Genomic DNA, 17,267 nt, shown 5'->3' with positions numbered 1-17,267 from the left:
TTCATTGCCCCCCACATGGAAGAGCAGTAGAGGGTAATAGTCCGAGGGCTGTACCAGGCTAGGGAGTATCCTCGTGACATCCTTCACTTGGGCCCCAGGAAGGCAGCAGACTTCTCTAAGAGGAGGGTCCGTCTGGCATATCGGACCCTCGGTTCCCCTCAGAAGGGAGTTGCCCACAACTATAACCTGTCTTCTCTTCCTTGTGGAGGTGGTGTTAATACGAGAGGTGCGTTCTTCTGACCTAGGCGACACCTCTGGTGTAGATGGACTGTCATGCCCATCCTCCATTGACTGGCCAGTGTGGGTCCCCTGCGGGGTCACAAGTCCTGCCAGCAAACCTGCTCCAGCGTGGGCTCCTCTCTTCACAGGGTCCCAGGTTCTGCCAGGAGCGTCCTCCAGCGTGGGGTCTCCATGGGGTCACAGCCTCCTTCGGGCGCATCCACCTGCCCTGGCGTGGGGTCCTCTGTGGGCTGCAGGTGGATATCTGCTCCACTGTGGACCTCCGTGGACTGCGGGGGAACAACATGCCTCACCATAGTCTTCAGCACGGGCTGCAGGGGAATCTCTGCTCCAGCACCTGGAGCACCTCCTCCCCTCCTTCTTCACTGGCCTTGGTGTCTGCAGGGTTGTTTCTCCCACATAGTCTCACTCCTCTCTCCCGGCTGCTGCTGTGCAGCTGTTTTCCCCCCCCCTTCTTAAATATGTTATCATATAGTTATCATATCATATAAAACATTACCAGAGGTGCTACCACCGTGGCTGATGGGCTCGCCTTGGCCAGCAGCAGGACCATCTTGGAGCCGGCTGGCATTGGCTCTATCAGACATGGAGGAAGCTTCTAGGAGCTTCTCACAGAAGCCACCCCTGCAGTCCCCCACTACCAAAACTTTGCCATGCAAACCCAATACAGCCACCAAGCACAGGTATTTCTGTTTTGATTGAACTTGTGAATTCTTCCCATCCAAAGTTAGTTGTTACTAATGATTTGTTTATAGTGAAGCATTTAATAATATATAGTAGTATATATTAATTATAAGTATATATTAATAGAGATATACTTTTCTATACGTATATATGTGATTTTTTTTTTTTTTTTAGCTAGACTCACTGACGTGTTTCATGTTCTCCACCAGGCTCATTTCATTTTCCTATAAACCTGGAATTATTCCTTTTTCCCCCTCATTATTTAGGTCAAATTGATGAATGCTCAGTTTCTTCTCAGATTCCCAGAGCTGAAGCAGTCCCTCACTAGAAAAGCTTAGTAGGTCATTCTTGGTTTTATTATTTATCTATTTTCACAAGATATTTTGGCAAGGATGCTGGCTGAATGCCAAAGAGGAAGTGGTCTTTCAATCGTGAAAAGCACTGTACATAGTTTGTCACTTTTTTTGGTCGGGAGAGACAATGCAAACATCTTTCACTGAAAGAGGAACAGGTTAACATAAGTGCTTGGCATTCTCAAAACTGGCATCAGTCTGATGTCGAGCTTGTGAAAGAGAGAAATAAAATTGAAGTAGCAAGTTCAGCTCTTGCCATGTTGAAAATGTAGCAAAATAAAATATTTAGGAAATTAGACCTATGGAATTCTAAAAAAGGATTTTGTTTTCCAACTTTTCATATCCTGTTACAAACAATAAGAAGTGACAAGTGTTAAAGATAAAAAAGAAAGAATATATGCTTTGAGTGAATAGCAAAATGCCTGGAAGGCAGCGTGGGTTAAAAAACACGATGTTAAAGTATCTTTTAACATTATGCCAAGAAACCACTACTGTCTTACCAAGGTTTATTGGCCGCAACGGCTGAATCCCCATGAGGAGGCCAATATAAACCAGCAGCAGAGAAGGAGGGAGTTGGCAGACCGTATTAGCTCAGAACTGAGAAGAGTCTTGGGACTCTAATTCTCAGGCGCAGGGATGACGTGCCCCAGCAGAAAGCCGGCAGCACGGAAAGCTGGTTCTTTTCAGAAAGTTTTTCCCAGTGGGAGCTGAGACTGTGACCCTGTATTTCCTCCTGAAATGTAAAGAATGCTTGCCTATTTTATTGCAGGAAGAAAGGAAAGGCGCTTAATTCCAGCTTGTATTACAGCTTGGCCTACAAGATGCCCTTCAACCTTCCTGTGTTTTCCCTAAGCTCCGGTGCTGTTCTGTGGCATCTGTCAGTCTAGTATTTGTACGGATCCTGTTCCATAGTCCCTGCGCATCACAGATTTGTGCAGAGTAATTCCAGAAATGGCTGCTTGAGTGGTTGAGGCTCGTCCTGTTGCATTTGCAGATTTTATTCCCTGGAGACTTTCTACATGGCGTTATTTTATTATTTTTCTTCCAGGGTAGGACTCCTTGGCTGTTGTTCTTAGAACTTCAGTTCAGTCTCAGTACTTTTAAAATACATCTTTCTAGATATCTATCCCCAGGTTTTCTGTCTGTCTTCTCCATTTTAAGGGAAATTATTTTTCTGTCTTCTTTCAGCCTTGAGCCATTCTTGACAGCTGGTGGGCCTTTACTTTCAGAGGAGACTCTTGTCTGCTTTCTGTGCAGCAGCAAACATGACCATGGCAGATACAAGGAAGAAAGTGCTGGTTGGTGTGATTTTGGTAGGGTTTTTTTTTTGATTGGCAGTATTGAGCAATGAAAACTTGCTTGTCCACCAGCTTTGTGATATTCCCTCGCTATTGAAACGCAGGATAATTGTTGACAACTGAAAGTAAAAATTGCTGACAACTGAAAGTAAAAATTGCTGACAACTGAAAAGTAAAAAACTTATTTGATGCACATACCCTGATGAAGAAAGTGAATTTTCAGAAGTAGGTATGAGAAGGGGAATAGCTCTTGGCTCCAACGGGAAATACAGTTTTCTTTTGCTACGGCAGTCTGAAAAGTGCAGAAATATGTTTAAATACATTTGGTTAAAATGAAAGTTTTGAAAATAATGACCTTTCAACTTCCCCAAGATTTGGGTAGTCATTGCAGGTACAGTATGCGATCTCATTAACTTTCACTGAAAAGACTTAGTTTATGTCAGCCAGTCCGGCTGAAATTTCTCCTTGCTTGGTTCTTGTCAATACTTATTGAACAAGTTGATGCGTTTTAGTAACCACTACTCAACACAGATCCTGGAAATGCTCATTTAAGAGGTCCACAGGAAGCATGGAAGAGTGTTCAAAGTGCAAATTAAAACCACGAGGTTGGAAGAGCATTCGAATGGTCCTGCCTTGCCTTTAATGAGAATGAATTTTTCAGTGTTTGCCATGTAAAAACAACAAGTAGCATCTTCGAGTAGCGAGATAGTGATCAGACTGATTGCAAAACCAACATAAGCAATTAAAACTCTGGTATTCAAGTACAATAAGGCAAAGCAAGAAATTAGCAATAGATTTTAAAGAAACTTACTAGTAAAGTTATTTTATTTGTATCTGATATTCTCTGTTATTAGTTTACTGTGTAAAAGATAAGAAGAAATTTCAAAGTATGTCCTATTTTTTGTTCAATCACCTTTTCCTAGAAAAGTAAGCTTTTGATTAAAAAAATTCAAAGGAAAGGATCACTCCACTGTAGAGTCTTTACAGTTTTGCTGCTATAATTTAATTAATAGATACGACTATTTCAGTTTTGTAACACTGTCTAGTCCTACTGTTGGGGGGGCATTGAGCTGAATCTATTTCTAAGGAATTAGATGGGTTGATAAGTATTACAACCAGAGAGTAGATAGCATCTTCCTTTGCAGTCAGTAATAAATTGTAGGTCAAAAGAAAGCGTGAAAAGACCTTAATAAGAGAGGGTGGACCACAGATGAATCCTCAATCGAGGCTGTGACCTTAGGTGGAACTGAGGATCAGAGGGGTTTAGAAGCCCGAGTGTATTTAATGATGGCCAGCTGAATTAGACATATCTATGTCACTGTTCAAAAAATGGTGGTGCTCATAAAACTTATCAGCATTGTGGCACCCTCCTTCAGGGTATTCCCTGAAACCTATTTAAAGCATAGAAGTAATGCAGGGAGGAGTAATGTAGTGCAAGTGTAAAGTGAAGAATGGCCCACCTCCTAACTTTACACCTATCATTTTCTACTCTGGCTCCCTTGGTTAAAGGAGAATTCATTTTTACAATATTACTGAATTTTTATCACAGATGATTCAGTTAAGATTTCCCAATTTTCACTGGACAGAGATTTAATTTTTGGTCTTACATATGTATTTGGTCTGATTTCATTGTGCCATTGGCTTTTTGGATTTGTACTGCTTTAAGCAAAGCTTTTGCAGATCCTGTTTCTGTGCTTATATATCCAGCTGTAAGTGAGGAAGAATTAGGCCTGTGATCAAAAGCACTGTGAGAAAAGAATTAGTAGAGGTATTTGGTTTTGATGCTACTTTAAGGCCGTAACAGGCAGTTAAAAATAGTATTTTTTATTAATGGCTGATGTACACAGAAAAAATGAACATGCTTTCAGGCAGAAATGTGTCGTCATCCCCTCCTTTTTTTTCTGATAAAGGTTATCAAATTTCAAGCTAAAACAAGTTAAAAGCAATTCCTCTGATTTTATTCTAATGGGTAAATTAGTTAAATAGTTTAAGAGAAGCTGGGTAGGTAAAGCATATAGTGCAGAGAGAGAAACAGTTATCTCTGCTGGTTTAATGAGGAAGGAAAGGAATAAAATGGGAAGGGAGAGATTGCAGTGTACCATGAAACCCCTGTCTCTGCTGAGCTCGTGATCGTTGATGCATACTAGAGTAGCGAATTCCCAGGCTCATCTTGGGTACGTGTTTTGTGGCTGCACTGAGGATGAATAGTGGAAAGCGCTGGTACAGGACAAGTGGTGAGAATGCCACCCAAGCTGGGAGAGGGCTGGGGACTGCCACTGTTGGTGGCACTGCACCCTTCCAGTGATTTATACAGCTTTGGCAACTGCAGCCCGAGAGAGAAGAGTTGCAGCCTGGGTGTGTGACTCTCGACATGAGAGAAAGACAATTTGCTTAGACTATAGAAGCTTATCTTTTAATCTACTAACATTACCCCCAAAAAATCACACTCTCACCAGCCTTGTGCCAGCTCTTATTTATTATAAATAAATAAATACTTCTATAAATAAATATATATAATACTTCTATAAATAAATACCTTTTATTGAAGTATCTATTTTTTATCAGGGCACACTGAAGTTAAGTACTACCATGGAACAGTAAAAGAACAGATCTAGAACAGTTTTGTGCATGAAGAGATGGGGAAGAAGTTTACTGGTATCCCAGTAAATTCGAGGATGGGTTGTACCTCTGCATGTGGTTCAGGTCTGCGGCAACTTGTAGGATTGCATCCTTTGTGTTATTTGAACTGTACCATGTAAAAATTGTTGGAGAACTTTAGTAAAATTTGAATACCGTTGTTCTTTGTCATGACACAGCAATGCATAATACTTTTCTATTTTTTCTTATCCTTTTTTTTTATAACTGAGAGCACATGCAAGAAAAAAGCATCTTCTGTTTGTGAGTTTACATAGTTCAGATGCCTATATATCACCTGGAAATAAAATCATTTGACACATCAAAGTAGTATAATTGGAAGTAGTTAGGATCTAACAGAAGATTGTATCTTCAGATGGAGACTAATTTGGAGCAACAGATAGAAGAAACAAAACACTTGTATCCATGCAAAGGTCATTGATAATAAAAAATTAAGGTAGAAAACCAGAAATCAAACCAGAATCAAAATGTTGGGTAAAATGTGCATTTAAAAAAGCATCAACTTAAATAAGAAATGTTTTCCAGTATTTTCTTTTTCTTTGGAAAGGAATTACAGATTCAAAAGAAAAGCAGGAAAGATGCTATACTAGGTCCTCAAGTGTATCTGAAATGCTGTAGCTCCATTTGAGTGTGACTTCCAGGTCTATTCTGAAAAATTTATTATCTGAAGATATGCATATAGTTAATATGATGTGTCATTAGTCCTCAGTGATTCTTCTCATGGCTTATGTTAAGCAAAGATGTAAGTCTTTGTGAGAATGGGTTTTCTGACATCTCATAGATCTACATCTTCATGGGACCTCACTGATTTAGTTTGTACTGTCTGACCTTTATTTGAGATGTAGCACAATATGTACAAAGTGGTAACTATGCTGAAATTTGTGAATATAATAGAATGGAAAATAATAAACATTAGAGCAAACAAATAATTTGGATTTTTTTGTGCATGCATCTTTGAGTGTTTTGGAAAAAAATTTTGTAGGTATTTCTTGAAATAGTATTTTTATTTCAGGTGAAATCACTGTTTTCCTGGGAATTTTTTTTTTAATTAAAGGAAGTGAATTGGAATGTGGTGTTTAGTGAAAGTGAGCAGTCTTGTTGGGTAAGACAGCTCACACAAACATGCATATATGGCTAGACTCTCATCTGTGCTTTTGCTGCTTTATGCTACTCAGGTAGTCATTAATCCCCACTTTCAGACTTTCAAATTGCTTACTTGTAGTCAATCAGTCCAACATAATTAAAAGGGTGGGGAGCTATCATGCATGGGCTGTAAATAATTCCTCTTGGTACTTATCACCCTTAAGGCAGGGGTTTCAGTTCATTGAGAAAGCAAAGTTGTTTAAAAGACCGGTGTTCAAATTACGTGTGCTGCTTGGAAACTTAGGCAAGATAAAGAGAAATTTCTGATTTCATACTCAGTACATCTTTCAGAAATTTGACTTTGTCTATGTGCAGGTTTTTGCTGGCATAGTTATGCTGTTAATGAGTTTGAACAAGTGTAATTCCTTATTGACATACCTGGCCTATCATAAACTACAGTGTAAGCTCAGTTGCTTTTGCAAATTTGTGGTTTTAGAGTCTGCTGAATTCATGTGGTAGGCGTACTATAGGAGGGCAAAGCACAGTTTTGCCAGTGTTGGCATTTAGACTTTATGTTCATTCAGTACTCCTAAACTCCTGCTGTCTCCCCTCCATAGACATACCCTGCAGTAAAATGTAATTTGACAACTAAAAATCCTTAAAAGAAGACTGTACTCAGTGGGGGGAAAAAAAAACCCAACCAAACAAAACAGTAATCTAAGAATTAGAGGAATTCAGAGTTTAGGTTAAATAGGGTGCACACACCCCCTAAAATAATCTAAAATTGTCAAAATCTAGGAACACTTTGTAATCATTAACCCTCAGAAGAGTATCTGTTAGGAGTTCATGAAGTTCTTGAAAGTATTTGTAGAAGTCTACAGCAGATGCAGTGAATATTTTTATGCATTGCATGTTCAATAACAGCTAGTAGATACTGTAGTCACACTCAGGTAACAGTAAGGATCAGATGCCTAATTCAGTAAACAAATAATAACTTCTAAGGAGTGCCTTGAAAACTGAAAAGCTGTAATTAGAGAAACTGCCTTAGCATAAAAGATTCACCAGGATGACTTACGTGATGAAGGATCATCATGTACCTAAAATCAGGCTACAGTTTTCTGTCATAAATATTACATACTGGCTTTTTAAGGCTGCATTTCTCTTCCAGTAAATGCTTCAGTTTGCATTGAATAGTTGAATAGTGCCATCACATCTGATTTCTTTGAGAAACATTCAGAGTATATTAAATTAATCTAGAGGGAGGGACTGAAAGACGGTTTCCACTATAGGTCAATTTCTATAGTAATTATAAAAAAAGCTAAGGAAATCTCTTTTAGTTTCTTATGTCTTATTACTTCCATGCCTGTGTGATTTTTACAGTTGGTTTTCTTTTATCAGAGGTACAACATGTCCTTAGTTTATCTAATGCAGTCTGTAATTCTTCCTATCCTTCAAAATAGTATCAGTCTTAAAATTGATCTCTGGAATATACTTCTGGGGACAGTGTTTACAACCGAATGAGTAGGGGACAGCTTCTCAAAGTACTACTGTGATCATCTCCCATGGAGCTTGGGGGACAGTTCACGCTACTTGAGCAAGGGGAACAGGATTTGCTTCGGAAATTTCCAGCTGTTTATTCTCACTCCTGCGTTGCATCTCACTGCCTCCTTAGTTGTGCTACTGCAGTTTTTTCTGAGGTTATGCTGGAAAATAGATCATTAAAATAACCGTGATTAAAAATAACATTTTCCCCAAGCTGGAAGCAGGTGGTGTATTCTCAGAACCACCGCTACAGAAATTTTAGCTTGCTCTCTCCCAGAGGTGAGGCTTCTGCAATCCAGTTGCAGTGCCCAGATTCACCCTGCCTTAGTTTTATACACGTGGATAATGGTACAGTTCTGCAATTTATTTCAGCTGCTCTAACTATGGAATGGTGCCAAAGAAGGATCCTGCATTTCCTCCCTCCCTCTGCTTGCACGCTGCTGCTGTTTCTTTCTACTACCCCTAGAGATCATGCAGATGTGTGATGAGCAAATTGCCTTGATGATATGCCTGAAAACTTCCCAGAAAAGAAGGGAATGGTTAGTCTCCAGTCAAATAAGCAAGCTGCTCTTGACTCATTGTGTCTGCATTTATGATCCTGGGGCTGCATAAAGGAAGAGATGGAAAGGTACAGCAGGGGACCAGGGAGGGGCACTGGGACAAAATGTCTTGGTGCTTTCATGCAGCTAGATTGGCGTGAGCTCATGCCAGACTAACACACTGTGGGGTGATTTAACTGATGCTACACAGTTGCTCCAGGCTACCTCTACTGTCACGATGGACAGGAGAGACATGGATGTGTCTGTCTATGATTTAGGTACACATTTAGGAAATCTCCGAAGTGTGAAAGCGCCATCACTCCCGTCCACTCAGCTCCTTGCTCTGATTTTTTTAGGGTGGGACTACATATTGCTAAGACTCAGTGTGAATGCACTGTGAATGCATTGGCCAAGTTCAGTCAGTTTTGAGAGACTGGTACAGGTCTCAGGAATATTGACTCCCTACAAGATTTGTGTAAGTGGGAGGCTGGACAGAGGACAGATATTTCATGGTAACTCATTGAGAGAAAAGCTAATATTTGTAGCCTTTTATTACATAGCAGGGCGTTCAAATGGGGAAGGACACTGCAGACAGAGTCAATATGATGTATGGTGCGTGGAATTGCTTGTTTTCTTTCAGAATAAAACCTGGTATCCATTGAAAGACTAGAGTGTAACAAATTTCATTCTGAAAACTGCTGTCAATATTAAGTTTCTCTTCAGAGTATTTTCCTCATAACCTGGGATATTTTCATCTCTGAAGAAAATCCAGGTTTGTATATTTGAAGCCCTGAACTGTGGTGTCCAGTCCTTAAATGAAGATTGGTATGGTACGATATCAGTGTGAAGAAGCAACTAAAAAGGAGCAAAGTATAAACTTTTTTCTCTCATGTTTTGCAGGTTGAATATTACAGCTTCACATGTACCTGGGCTTTTTCTACTGATGTCCAACACGCAATAGATATTCTAAGCGGTATTCAGCAGGTCCCTCTGCAGCATAACGGCAATCCTTCTTTGATACAAGATGGAGGAAACATACAAAGATAGGACTTCATTAGTGAAAGGGGCAAAAGATATTGCCAAAGAGGTGAAGAGACAAGCGGTGAAAAAAGTGAATAAAGCTGTTGACAAAGCTCAGGATGGCTACACACAGAGGTCCTACAACCGATTCCAGGATGAGGAAGATGACGATGATTACTATGTCCAAGGAGGAAATTATGGTGTAGAAGCTAATGATGATGAAGGATCAAGTGAAGCAACTGAAGGGCATGACGAAGATGATGAAATTTATGAAGGGGAGTATCAGGGAATCCCCAACATGGGGCAGGGCAAGGATGGCATGGTGGCCTTAGGTCAGCCTATGCGTGATGAATATAAGGATCGTCATGAACTGGAAACGGAGAGAAAAGCTGATGAAGAAGAGCTAGCACAGCAGTACGAACTGATAATACAAGAATGCGGCCATGGTCGTTTCCAGTGGGCCCTCTTCTTTGTGTTGGGAATGGCCCTAATGGCTGACGGGGTTGAAGTTTTTGTAGTTGGATTTGTGTTGCCCAGTGCTGAAACAGATATGTGTATACCCAATTCTGGATCAGGATGGCTTGGTGAGTAAAGTCTTTGCTCTGTTTTTGTGCTATTACAAGTGTTGCTTACAGTACACCTAAATATGTATTTGTCAACACCAAAGCTTATATAAAAATATGTTTGTATTGAATATAAATAAGCAAGCCACAAAGCGCATTAACAGCTAATACGGATTTAATGAAGATTATAATTTTATTTTTTAGATAATTGTTTTCTTTTCAGTCAGTAAGCATAAAGAAATAGCTGAAGTGGAAGACTGCACAGTAAAACTTGAGAAGGATACATTTTGTTCTCGTATACAAGAGTGGACACCCAGATGAACTAATTTAAAAAAAAAAACAACCACAGTCAGAATATTGGGGCTCTGCTGGATTTATACAGGCGTAATAAAGAGTAGATGATACAATTGTCCAGCAACGTTGTCATACTGCATGGGAGCCTTCCCAAGGGTGAGGTGGAATGCAATCTGGGAAATGCAGGAAATCCACAGGAAATGCTGTCTAGCCTTTTCCCTCCTTTCGTCTGTTACTCCTTTTATCCCAATGACTGTTCTCTAGCCACCCAAAAAGTATAATGTTTATTTTGAGTCGGGGAGACAGAGGCAGCAGGACAAATGGCTGAAGATGAGCCTGGGGTATGCTTTTTGTGTCTGCTCAGTTGATGGGGATGGGCTGTGTCTCATCCTTTTGCCTCTTCCCTCCCGTGGTGCAGCAAATAGGCAGGCTGAGCCAGCCTTGTGTGCCTCGGTGAGAGCAGTAGCGCTGCAAGCAGGTCCGTGCGTGCCCTCCCTGGGCATGCCCGTGCACAGCAGATAGAGCAAGACTCTCATGGGGCAAGGCCATGGAGAAAGGGTGTAGAAATGGTTCCCCAAGGAAGGAAGGAGCATGGGGGCTTGAGACGTGGCAGAAAATGGAATATATGTGTGTAGATAAGCGGCTTGGGCCTGGAGGACCCAGGCTATTACAGAAAAGGAAGGCTTCTTATAAAATATTTAGGAACCTTTGTCTTCTAGCAGATGTACTGTTCCCTGCATCTTTACAGTGCATGATTCTGTTGCAACAGTCTCATTTTAACTTAGCTCAGTTTCCTGATTTTATTCCTTTGCTCACTATCAATTAGAAGGACCCTAATATACCAACTGCATTAAAATTAGATTCAGAATTCTAAATAGCAGAAGGCTATTTGTGCTATTTAAATAACATAGAAGCTTTCTTGGTAGACCATTAAGCCCATGACAGGTTGGATTCCTGACATATTGATACTAGCAGTTTGGCTCTATAGGTTTCAGTAAAGTGGACTGTATTCACCCTCATTTACATCTGTAAGCCTCCCTCAGTGTCAGAGGACCATGAGTGGAAACAGGAGCTGAGTTCTCAGATGGCTGGGTCCTTTGAGGCATCCCTTGCCATTTGGTCCTTTGTTGTTAGAAATTTAACTACTCTGCCTGTTTCTACAGTGCATTGATTAAATTTCTAATAAAAGAAATTAAATTATCTAAGTTTTTATTGTTAAAGAGGCTGCATGCATATAATCTGTTTGGTACTGCTTGTTTACACAAATTTACAAACATCGTATTTGTCATGCTTGGACTTGTGAGTTTTCAGATCTACTTCTTACAGAAAGAAGGTGCATAAACATGTCTATTTATAGCCATTTTGGAGCTCTAGAAGTAATTAAAAAAGTGGAGAGGAAGAAGAGAAACAAAAACAACCCCAAAAGGTATCTCTAGATAAACGTTACTGTGTCAGTGCAGATAATAACACAGAATACGTTTTATAAAAGCAGTGTATGCCCAACTTGCTTTTAATGTGATTTTGTTACCCAGTACTTGGCAGTTGAGGACATCTTTAAACTCTACTAATCAATTTTTATAAATCCTCTCTATTGCTGGAATGAAAACAGTGGATCTCAACCCCAATTTTTAATTACTGATAACCTTTTGTGTTTTAACACACACACCCTCCCAACACATTGAATGGTCAAAGTTGTCTTTGTTCTCCACGATGACAACAGTATAAGTGTAGACACCAAATCTCTCTGCAATTAGTTTGTATGGGGTTAAAGAAAAGAACAAGGTTATGCAACATTAAGAGGGAGCTTCATGATGTAGCTCATGCAGTAGCTTACCGATCCTCATGTGCAGTTCCTTCCATTTACATTAACTGTTAAACTGGGAAATGGATCTTTTAATAATTAAGACATTCTGAACACTTTAGTACTCCTGACTTCTCTGATTGTCAAGTTATGAGTGTGGAGAACATGGCTGTAATGCTTTTTCTTTGTTACACCTGCTATATAGAATTGAAATTTGGGGGCAAATACGTTATCTTTTCTAAAAATAGTGTTTAATTTAAACAGTTGCCGTAAGCATTATGGAGGTGTCTGGAATTGGGAGTGGGGAGTATGGTCCCTGCAGTGGCAGGTGGCCATGAGGATTTACAGCCACATATTAGGGGGTGACACACGTCAAAAAGAGGGTTGAGTACTTCCGTGTCACTAGACTTACGATGCGGTCTTGAGATACATTGGAATGACTCTGTCAATGTTTAATTAAAATTCAGTACAGAAGCTGTTAAATACCTCACAGGTGTATATATGTGTGTGTGTATATGTAAAAGGCGCTTGCTGATAAAATTAAGGAAACAGCTCTGGAAGGCTTAGGTGTACAAGCAATGTATTCTCATGCCTAAAATACAGAGGTTGTAATGGATATCCCTGTATCTTCCTTTTGTAATACTATAACACTAGCCTATGCGTTGTGGTATTAATGAACAAATAATTCTACGCTAAAAGATTAACATACAAAAGATTAACATAACATACAAAAGCAGGAAAGAACAGAGATAAAGCAGTTTCTTTCCAAGTGTGCATCGAAGGCATGGCAACACGTGGTGGTTTTATCAATAATTTCACATAAATGATATTACTTGTCCATTGCTAATAGAAATATATCGTAGACTGCAATCCATCAGTACACTGATGAACATATTGCTTAGAACCAGTGCAGATATACAGCCTTTGCAGACAGCATAACCATAATTCCAGTGATACAAAATACTCATCAGGCAGTGAATGCTTAGTGAAAGCATTTTTATATGATGATAACTAGGCCCTCACAGCCATGCATTTTTATTACTTTGCTGTTGTGATTTCACATCATAATTACATCCTAACTGGGGTCTTCCAGACAGGCATAATTTGTTTTCATTATTATAATTCCGTAATCCAGAGGGCTTTAATGTTGTTAGAATGCTAAAGTCATGGGACCACTGCTAGAAGTTATGAGGTGGAATTGGTAGACATATACAATATTTATTTTCCAGGCAATTTTCTATGATGTTAAGAAGCACACTAAGAACATGTTAATTTTTCATTGAAAAAACACTCATTGACTGAGTCGTAAAAACTGATTTCTCATACGTCATGCCATGATAACTTACTAGGGAACATAAGCTAATTAAAAGCATGTGACAATATTCATAGAGCCTCCCTGTTGCTTTTTTTTTATTTACTTGCACAGGAAAATTTCCCAAATTCCCTCCCTATTGACCCTTGTATGAGCTTGAGGTCACTTTTGATTAATCAGCAGCAGCGTTTCAGAGCCCATAAAGTTACGTGATGAAAGCACTGATCAAAATCATGAACTGGTTTCTCGATGCCTTTGAGTTAAATAATAAAATAATATATTTTTTCATCTCCAAGCAATTGATTTATTAAAAATAGGGAAGCTGACTTGCTTAAACTCTTCCAAAATTATATTGATGTGTCACTAAGCACAAGGGAAAGGCCTCCTCACCCTGCTCTATAACTTGGCTGTACTTGTGAACTCCTGCACCTATGTGGATCCACGTTGACCTCTTGGGTTCTGGCACCAATGAGGCAGGACTGTACCTTCATGAGACAGGTTGTAGGCTGAGGCCTGAAGACGTTGTTTTAACTTTTTTCCTGCGTGCATCTTATCCCTTTGGTTTTACATTCAGCTCAGAACTGGACTGATTTAAGTTAATTCTCTGGGCTCTGATTTGGGTGTACTTTTCTACATAACTTTGTTTCTATGTCTTCTCATGCAGATTGTTCTTAAATTTCATAGATTTTTTTTTTTCTATAAAATTTAAATTATGGTCTTTTCTTTCCTCAGCATCTCTGCATCTGAAATAATGAAATATTCTTTACCCTAAGCTAGGCAAAGCTAGCCTTTCCCAGCTATATCTGTTCAGGATGCCATGCCACTGCTGACCATCTCCTCACTGGTTCCCCCATGGGACCTGTAAGTGCTAACTTTCACGTTCAAGCCTCTTGACGGATGCAGTGTTGTCACCATTGCTAGCAGTGGATATAGGGTGACTGCTGTTTGACTGGCCCAGTCTTCGTAAACTCAGTTGGCACACTTTTCAGACAGAAACCTTCATCCCTTTTTTGTACTTTATCACCTCAGCACCAGAAAAAAAAAATCATATAAAGGTCTCAGGATTAAGTGATTATCTTCTTTAAACCTTTTTTTTTGGTTCGTGCCAACAAAACCTGACAACTGGTTAGCCACTCATATGCTCTGACTGCCATCCTTTCCAGAGGCCAATGGTTCCTTATTGCTTCCTGACAGTGTCCCTGGTCTGTTTTGAATCCATATATCACCCTGTGTATGAAGTTTAGACTGAATGATCTCTTGAGCATGTATAGCCTTTTTTTGTCCTGTGTTACTTACCATTGTGTTAAGCAATGTGTTATCCAAGTCCTTGATAAGGGCTCATAGATCGTACAGTAACAAAACCAGAAATAATCTTTATATGTAAAAGATATTCTTAGTTGATTAGCCATACAGACAGTTTCTTCCGTCTAAAACACTCAAGTGTCATGGTAAATCGCTGGGCTGATAATACAGGTATTGTGAATATGAATAGCAACAAATAGCTTGCTTTGGAAATCAAAGAACTTTCTGAAACGCCATGTTTAGTGTCAAACAATGCCTTGATGTAATAGTTTTCTCTATTATCAGAATATCATTATCACATTTTGTATAATATTTGTAGGAAGAAGAGTATCAGAGGCGTTTACTAGGTCTTTTGGGCTGAAGTAGTTTTCAGACTGGGACAACAGGCATGTGTCTACCAATTCTGCTCTGATTGCCAACTTGCATATTAGCTGGTTTAATGTAATGCTTCCTACATCAACTCTGTCTTAAAACCTACTAAACAAAACCGAGCATAATTCTAATCCAGACAGTCACAGAATCAAGGAATAGAATCATAGAATCATTTAGGTTGGAAAAGACCTTTAAGATCATCAAATCCAACTGTTAACCTAGCACTGCCAGTTCACCACTAAACCATGTCCCTAAGCGCCACATCTGCACGTCTTTTAAATACCTCCAGGGATGGTGACTCAACCACTTCCCTGGGCAGCCTGTTCCAATACTTGACAACCCTTTCAGTTGTCAATTTTTGGTGAAGAAATTTTTCCTAATGTCCAATCTAAATCTGTCCTGGTGCAACTTCAGGCCATACCCTTTTGTCCTATCACTTGTTACCTGAGAGAAGAGACCGACCCCCACCTCTCTACAACCTCCTTTCAAGTAGTTGCAGAGAGCGATAAGGTCTCCCCTCAGCCTCCTTTTCTCCAGGCTAAACAACCCCAGTTCCCTCAGGTGCTCCTCATAAGATTTGTTCTCCAGACTCTTCACCAGCTTCATTGCTCCTCTTTGCACACGCTCCAGCACCTCAATGTCTTTCTTGTAGTGAGGGGCCCAAAACTGAACGCTGTCTTCGAGGTGTGGCCTCACCAGTGCCGAGTACAAAGGGATGATCACTTCCCTAGTCCTGCTGGCCACACTATTTCTGATAGAAGCCGGGATGCTATTGGCCTTTTTGGCCACCTGGGCACACTGCTGGTTCATGTTCAGCTAGCTATTGACCAACACCCCCAAGTCCTTTTCCACTGGGCAGATATCCAGCCACTCTTCGCCAATCCTGTAGCGTTGCAGGGAGTTGTTGTGATCCAAATGCAGGACCTGGCACGTAGCCTTGTTGAACCTCATACAATTGGCCCCAGCCCATTGATCCAGTCTGTACTGCTGTAGACCCTTTCTACCCTCCAGCAGATCAACATTCCCACCCAACTTGGTGTCGTCTGCAAACTTATGGAGGGTGCACTCAATCCCCTCATCCAAATCATTGATAAAGATATTCAACAGAACTGGCCCCAATATTGAGCCTTGGGGGACACTACTTGTGACCGGCTGCCAACTGGAGTAAACTCCATTCACCACCACTCTTCTGGCCTGGCCATCCAGCCAGTTCTTTACCCAGAAAAGTGTGCACCCTTCCAAGGCATGAGCAGCCAGTTTCTCCAGGAGAATGCTGTGGGAAACAGTGTCAAAGGCTTTTCTAAAGTCTAGGTAGACAACATCCACAGCCTTTCCATTGTCCACTAAGCAGGACATCTTGTCATAGAAGGAGAACAAGTTAGTCAAGCAGGACCTGCCTTTCATAAGCCCATGACTGGACCTGATCCCCTGGTTGTCCTGTAGGTTCCATGTGATGGCACTCAAGATGATCTGCTCCATAACCTTCCCTGTTTATGGTCCTTCCTCTTACATGTGACAAAGTGGTCCCCAGAGGCTCTATAGTTTGGTGTGAAGTGCTTATAAACTCTGCTAAGAATACCAGATGATGAATACTGAATCCCCCCCCCCCCCGCCTCCCTCCCCAGTTTAAAAAAGTACTAGCTTGCCAGATCTCTTCTGCTTAATTTTATTGTTTTTGCACTGATCTTTTGCAACAACATTCTATTCAACAACAAATACCTTCCATGAAATTTATCAATGACAAATACAAGTACTTCACCTGGGACAGAATGACCCAAATCACTGGTACAGGCTAGGTACTGACCTGCTAGGTAGAAAACAGCTCTGCAGAAGAGGATCTAGGGCTCCTAGTAGGAAACAAGTTGAACATGGGTCAGCAATGCATTGCAGCAATGAAGGCTAACTGCATTCTGGGCTGCATTGGCAAGAGTGGCCAATAAGTAGAGGGAAGTCATTATTTTCCTTTCTCGATGCTAGTGAGGCCCCATGTGGAGTTCTCTGTCCTGTTGTGGAGCCACCTGAAAGAAGAGATTAACAAATTAGGGCAAATCCAGTAAAGGACCAGCAAGGTGGTTAGAGGGCTGGAATACATGGCATACAAAAAGAAGCAAAAGGAACTGGGCTTGTTTAGCTTGAAGAAAAGAGGTCTAAGAGTGGATCTGTCTGTACTATTTGGTGACGTAATTGAGGAGGGCTATAGAGAAGGTGG

The 17,267-nt window shown here is 40.5% G+C and overlaps 1 protein-coding gene across 2 annotated transcripts in view; it reads left to right on the top strand.

Annotated features, from left to right (window-relative positions):
* Positions 1–9,299: 9,299 nt before the first annotated feature.
* The window catches only part of SV2C (synaptic vesicle glycoprotein 2C), an 82,595-nt gene continuing 74,627 nt past the window's right edge, over positions 9,300–17,267 (top strand). For both annotated transcript variants that reach the window (XM_075526855.1, XM_075526854.1), the window contains exon 1: positions 9,300–9,998. In XM_075526855.1, coding sequence (XP_075382970.1) covers positions 9,419–9,998 — 580 coding nt within the window. In that variant the 5' untranslated portion in view covers positions 9,300–9,418. The remainder of the gene's footprint in view (positions 9,999–17,267) is intronic.

Source organism: Mycteria americana, chromosome Z (assembly GCF_035582795.1).
Source record: "Mycteria americana isolate JAX WOST 10 ecotype Jacksonville Zoo and Gardens chromosome Z, USCA_MyAme_1.0, whole genome shotgun sequence".
NCBI classification, from domain to species: Eukaryota; Metazoa; Chordata; class Aves; order Ciconiiformes; family Ciconiidae; genus Mycteria; species Mycteria americana.
The sequence above is the reverse complement of the archived record's forward strand: the minus strand, read 5'-3'. Positions and strand labels throughout refer to the sequence as shown.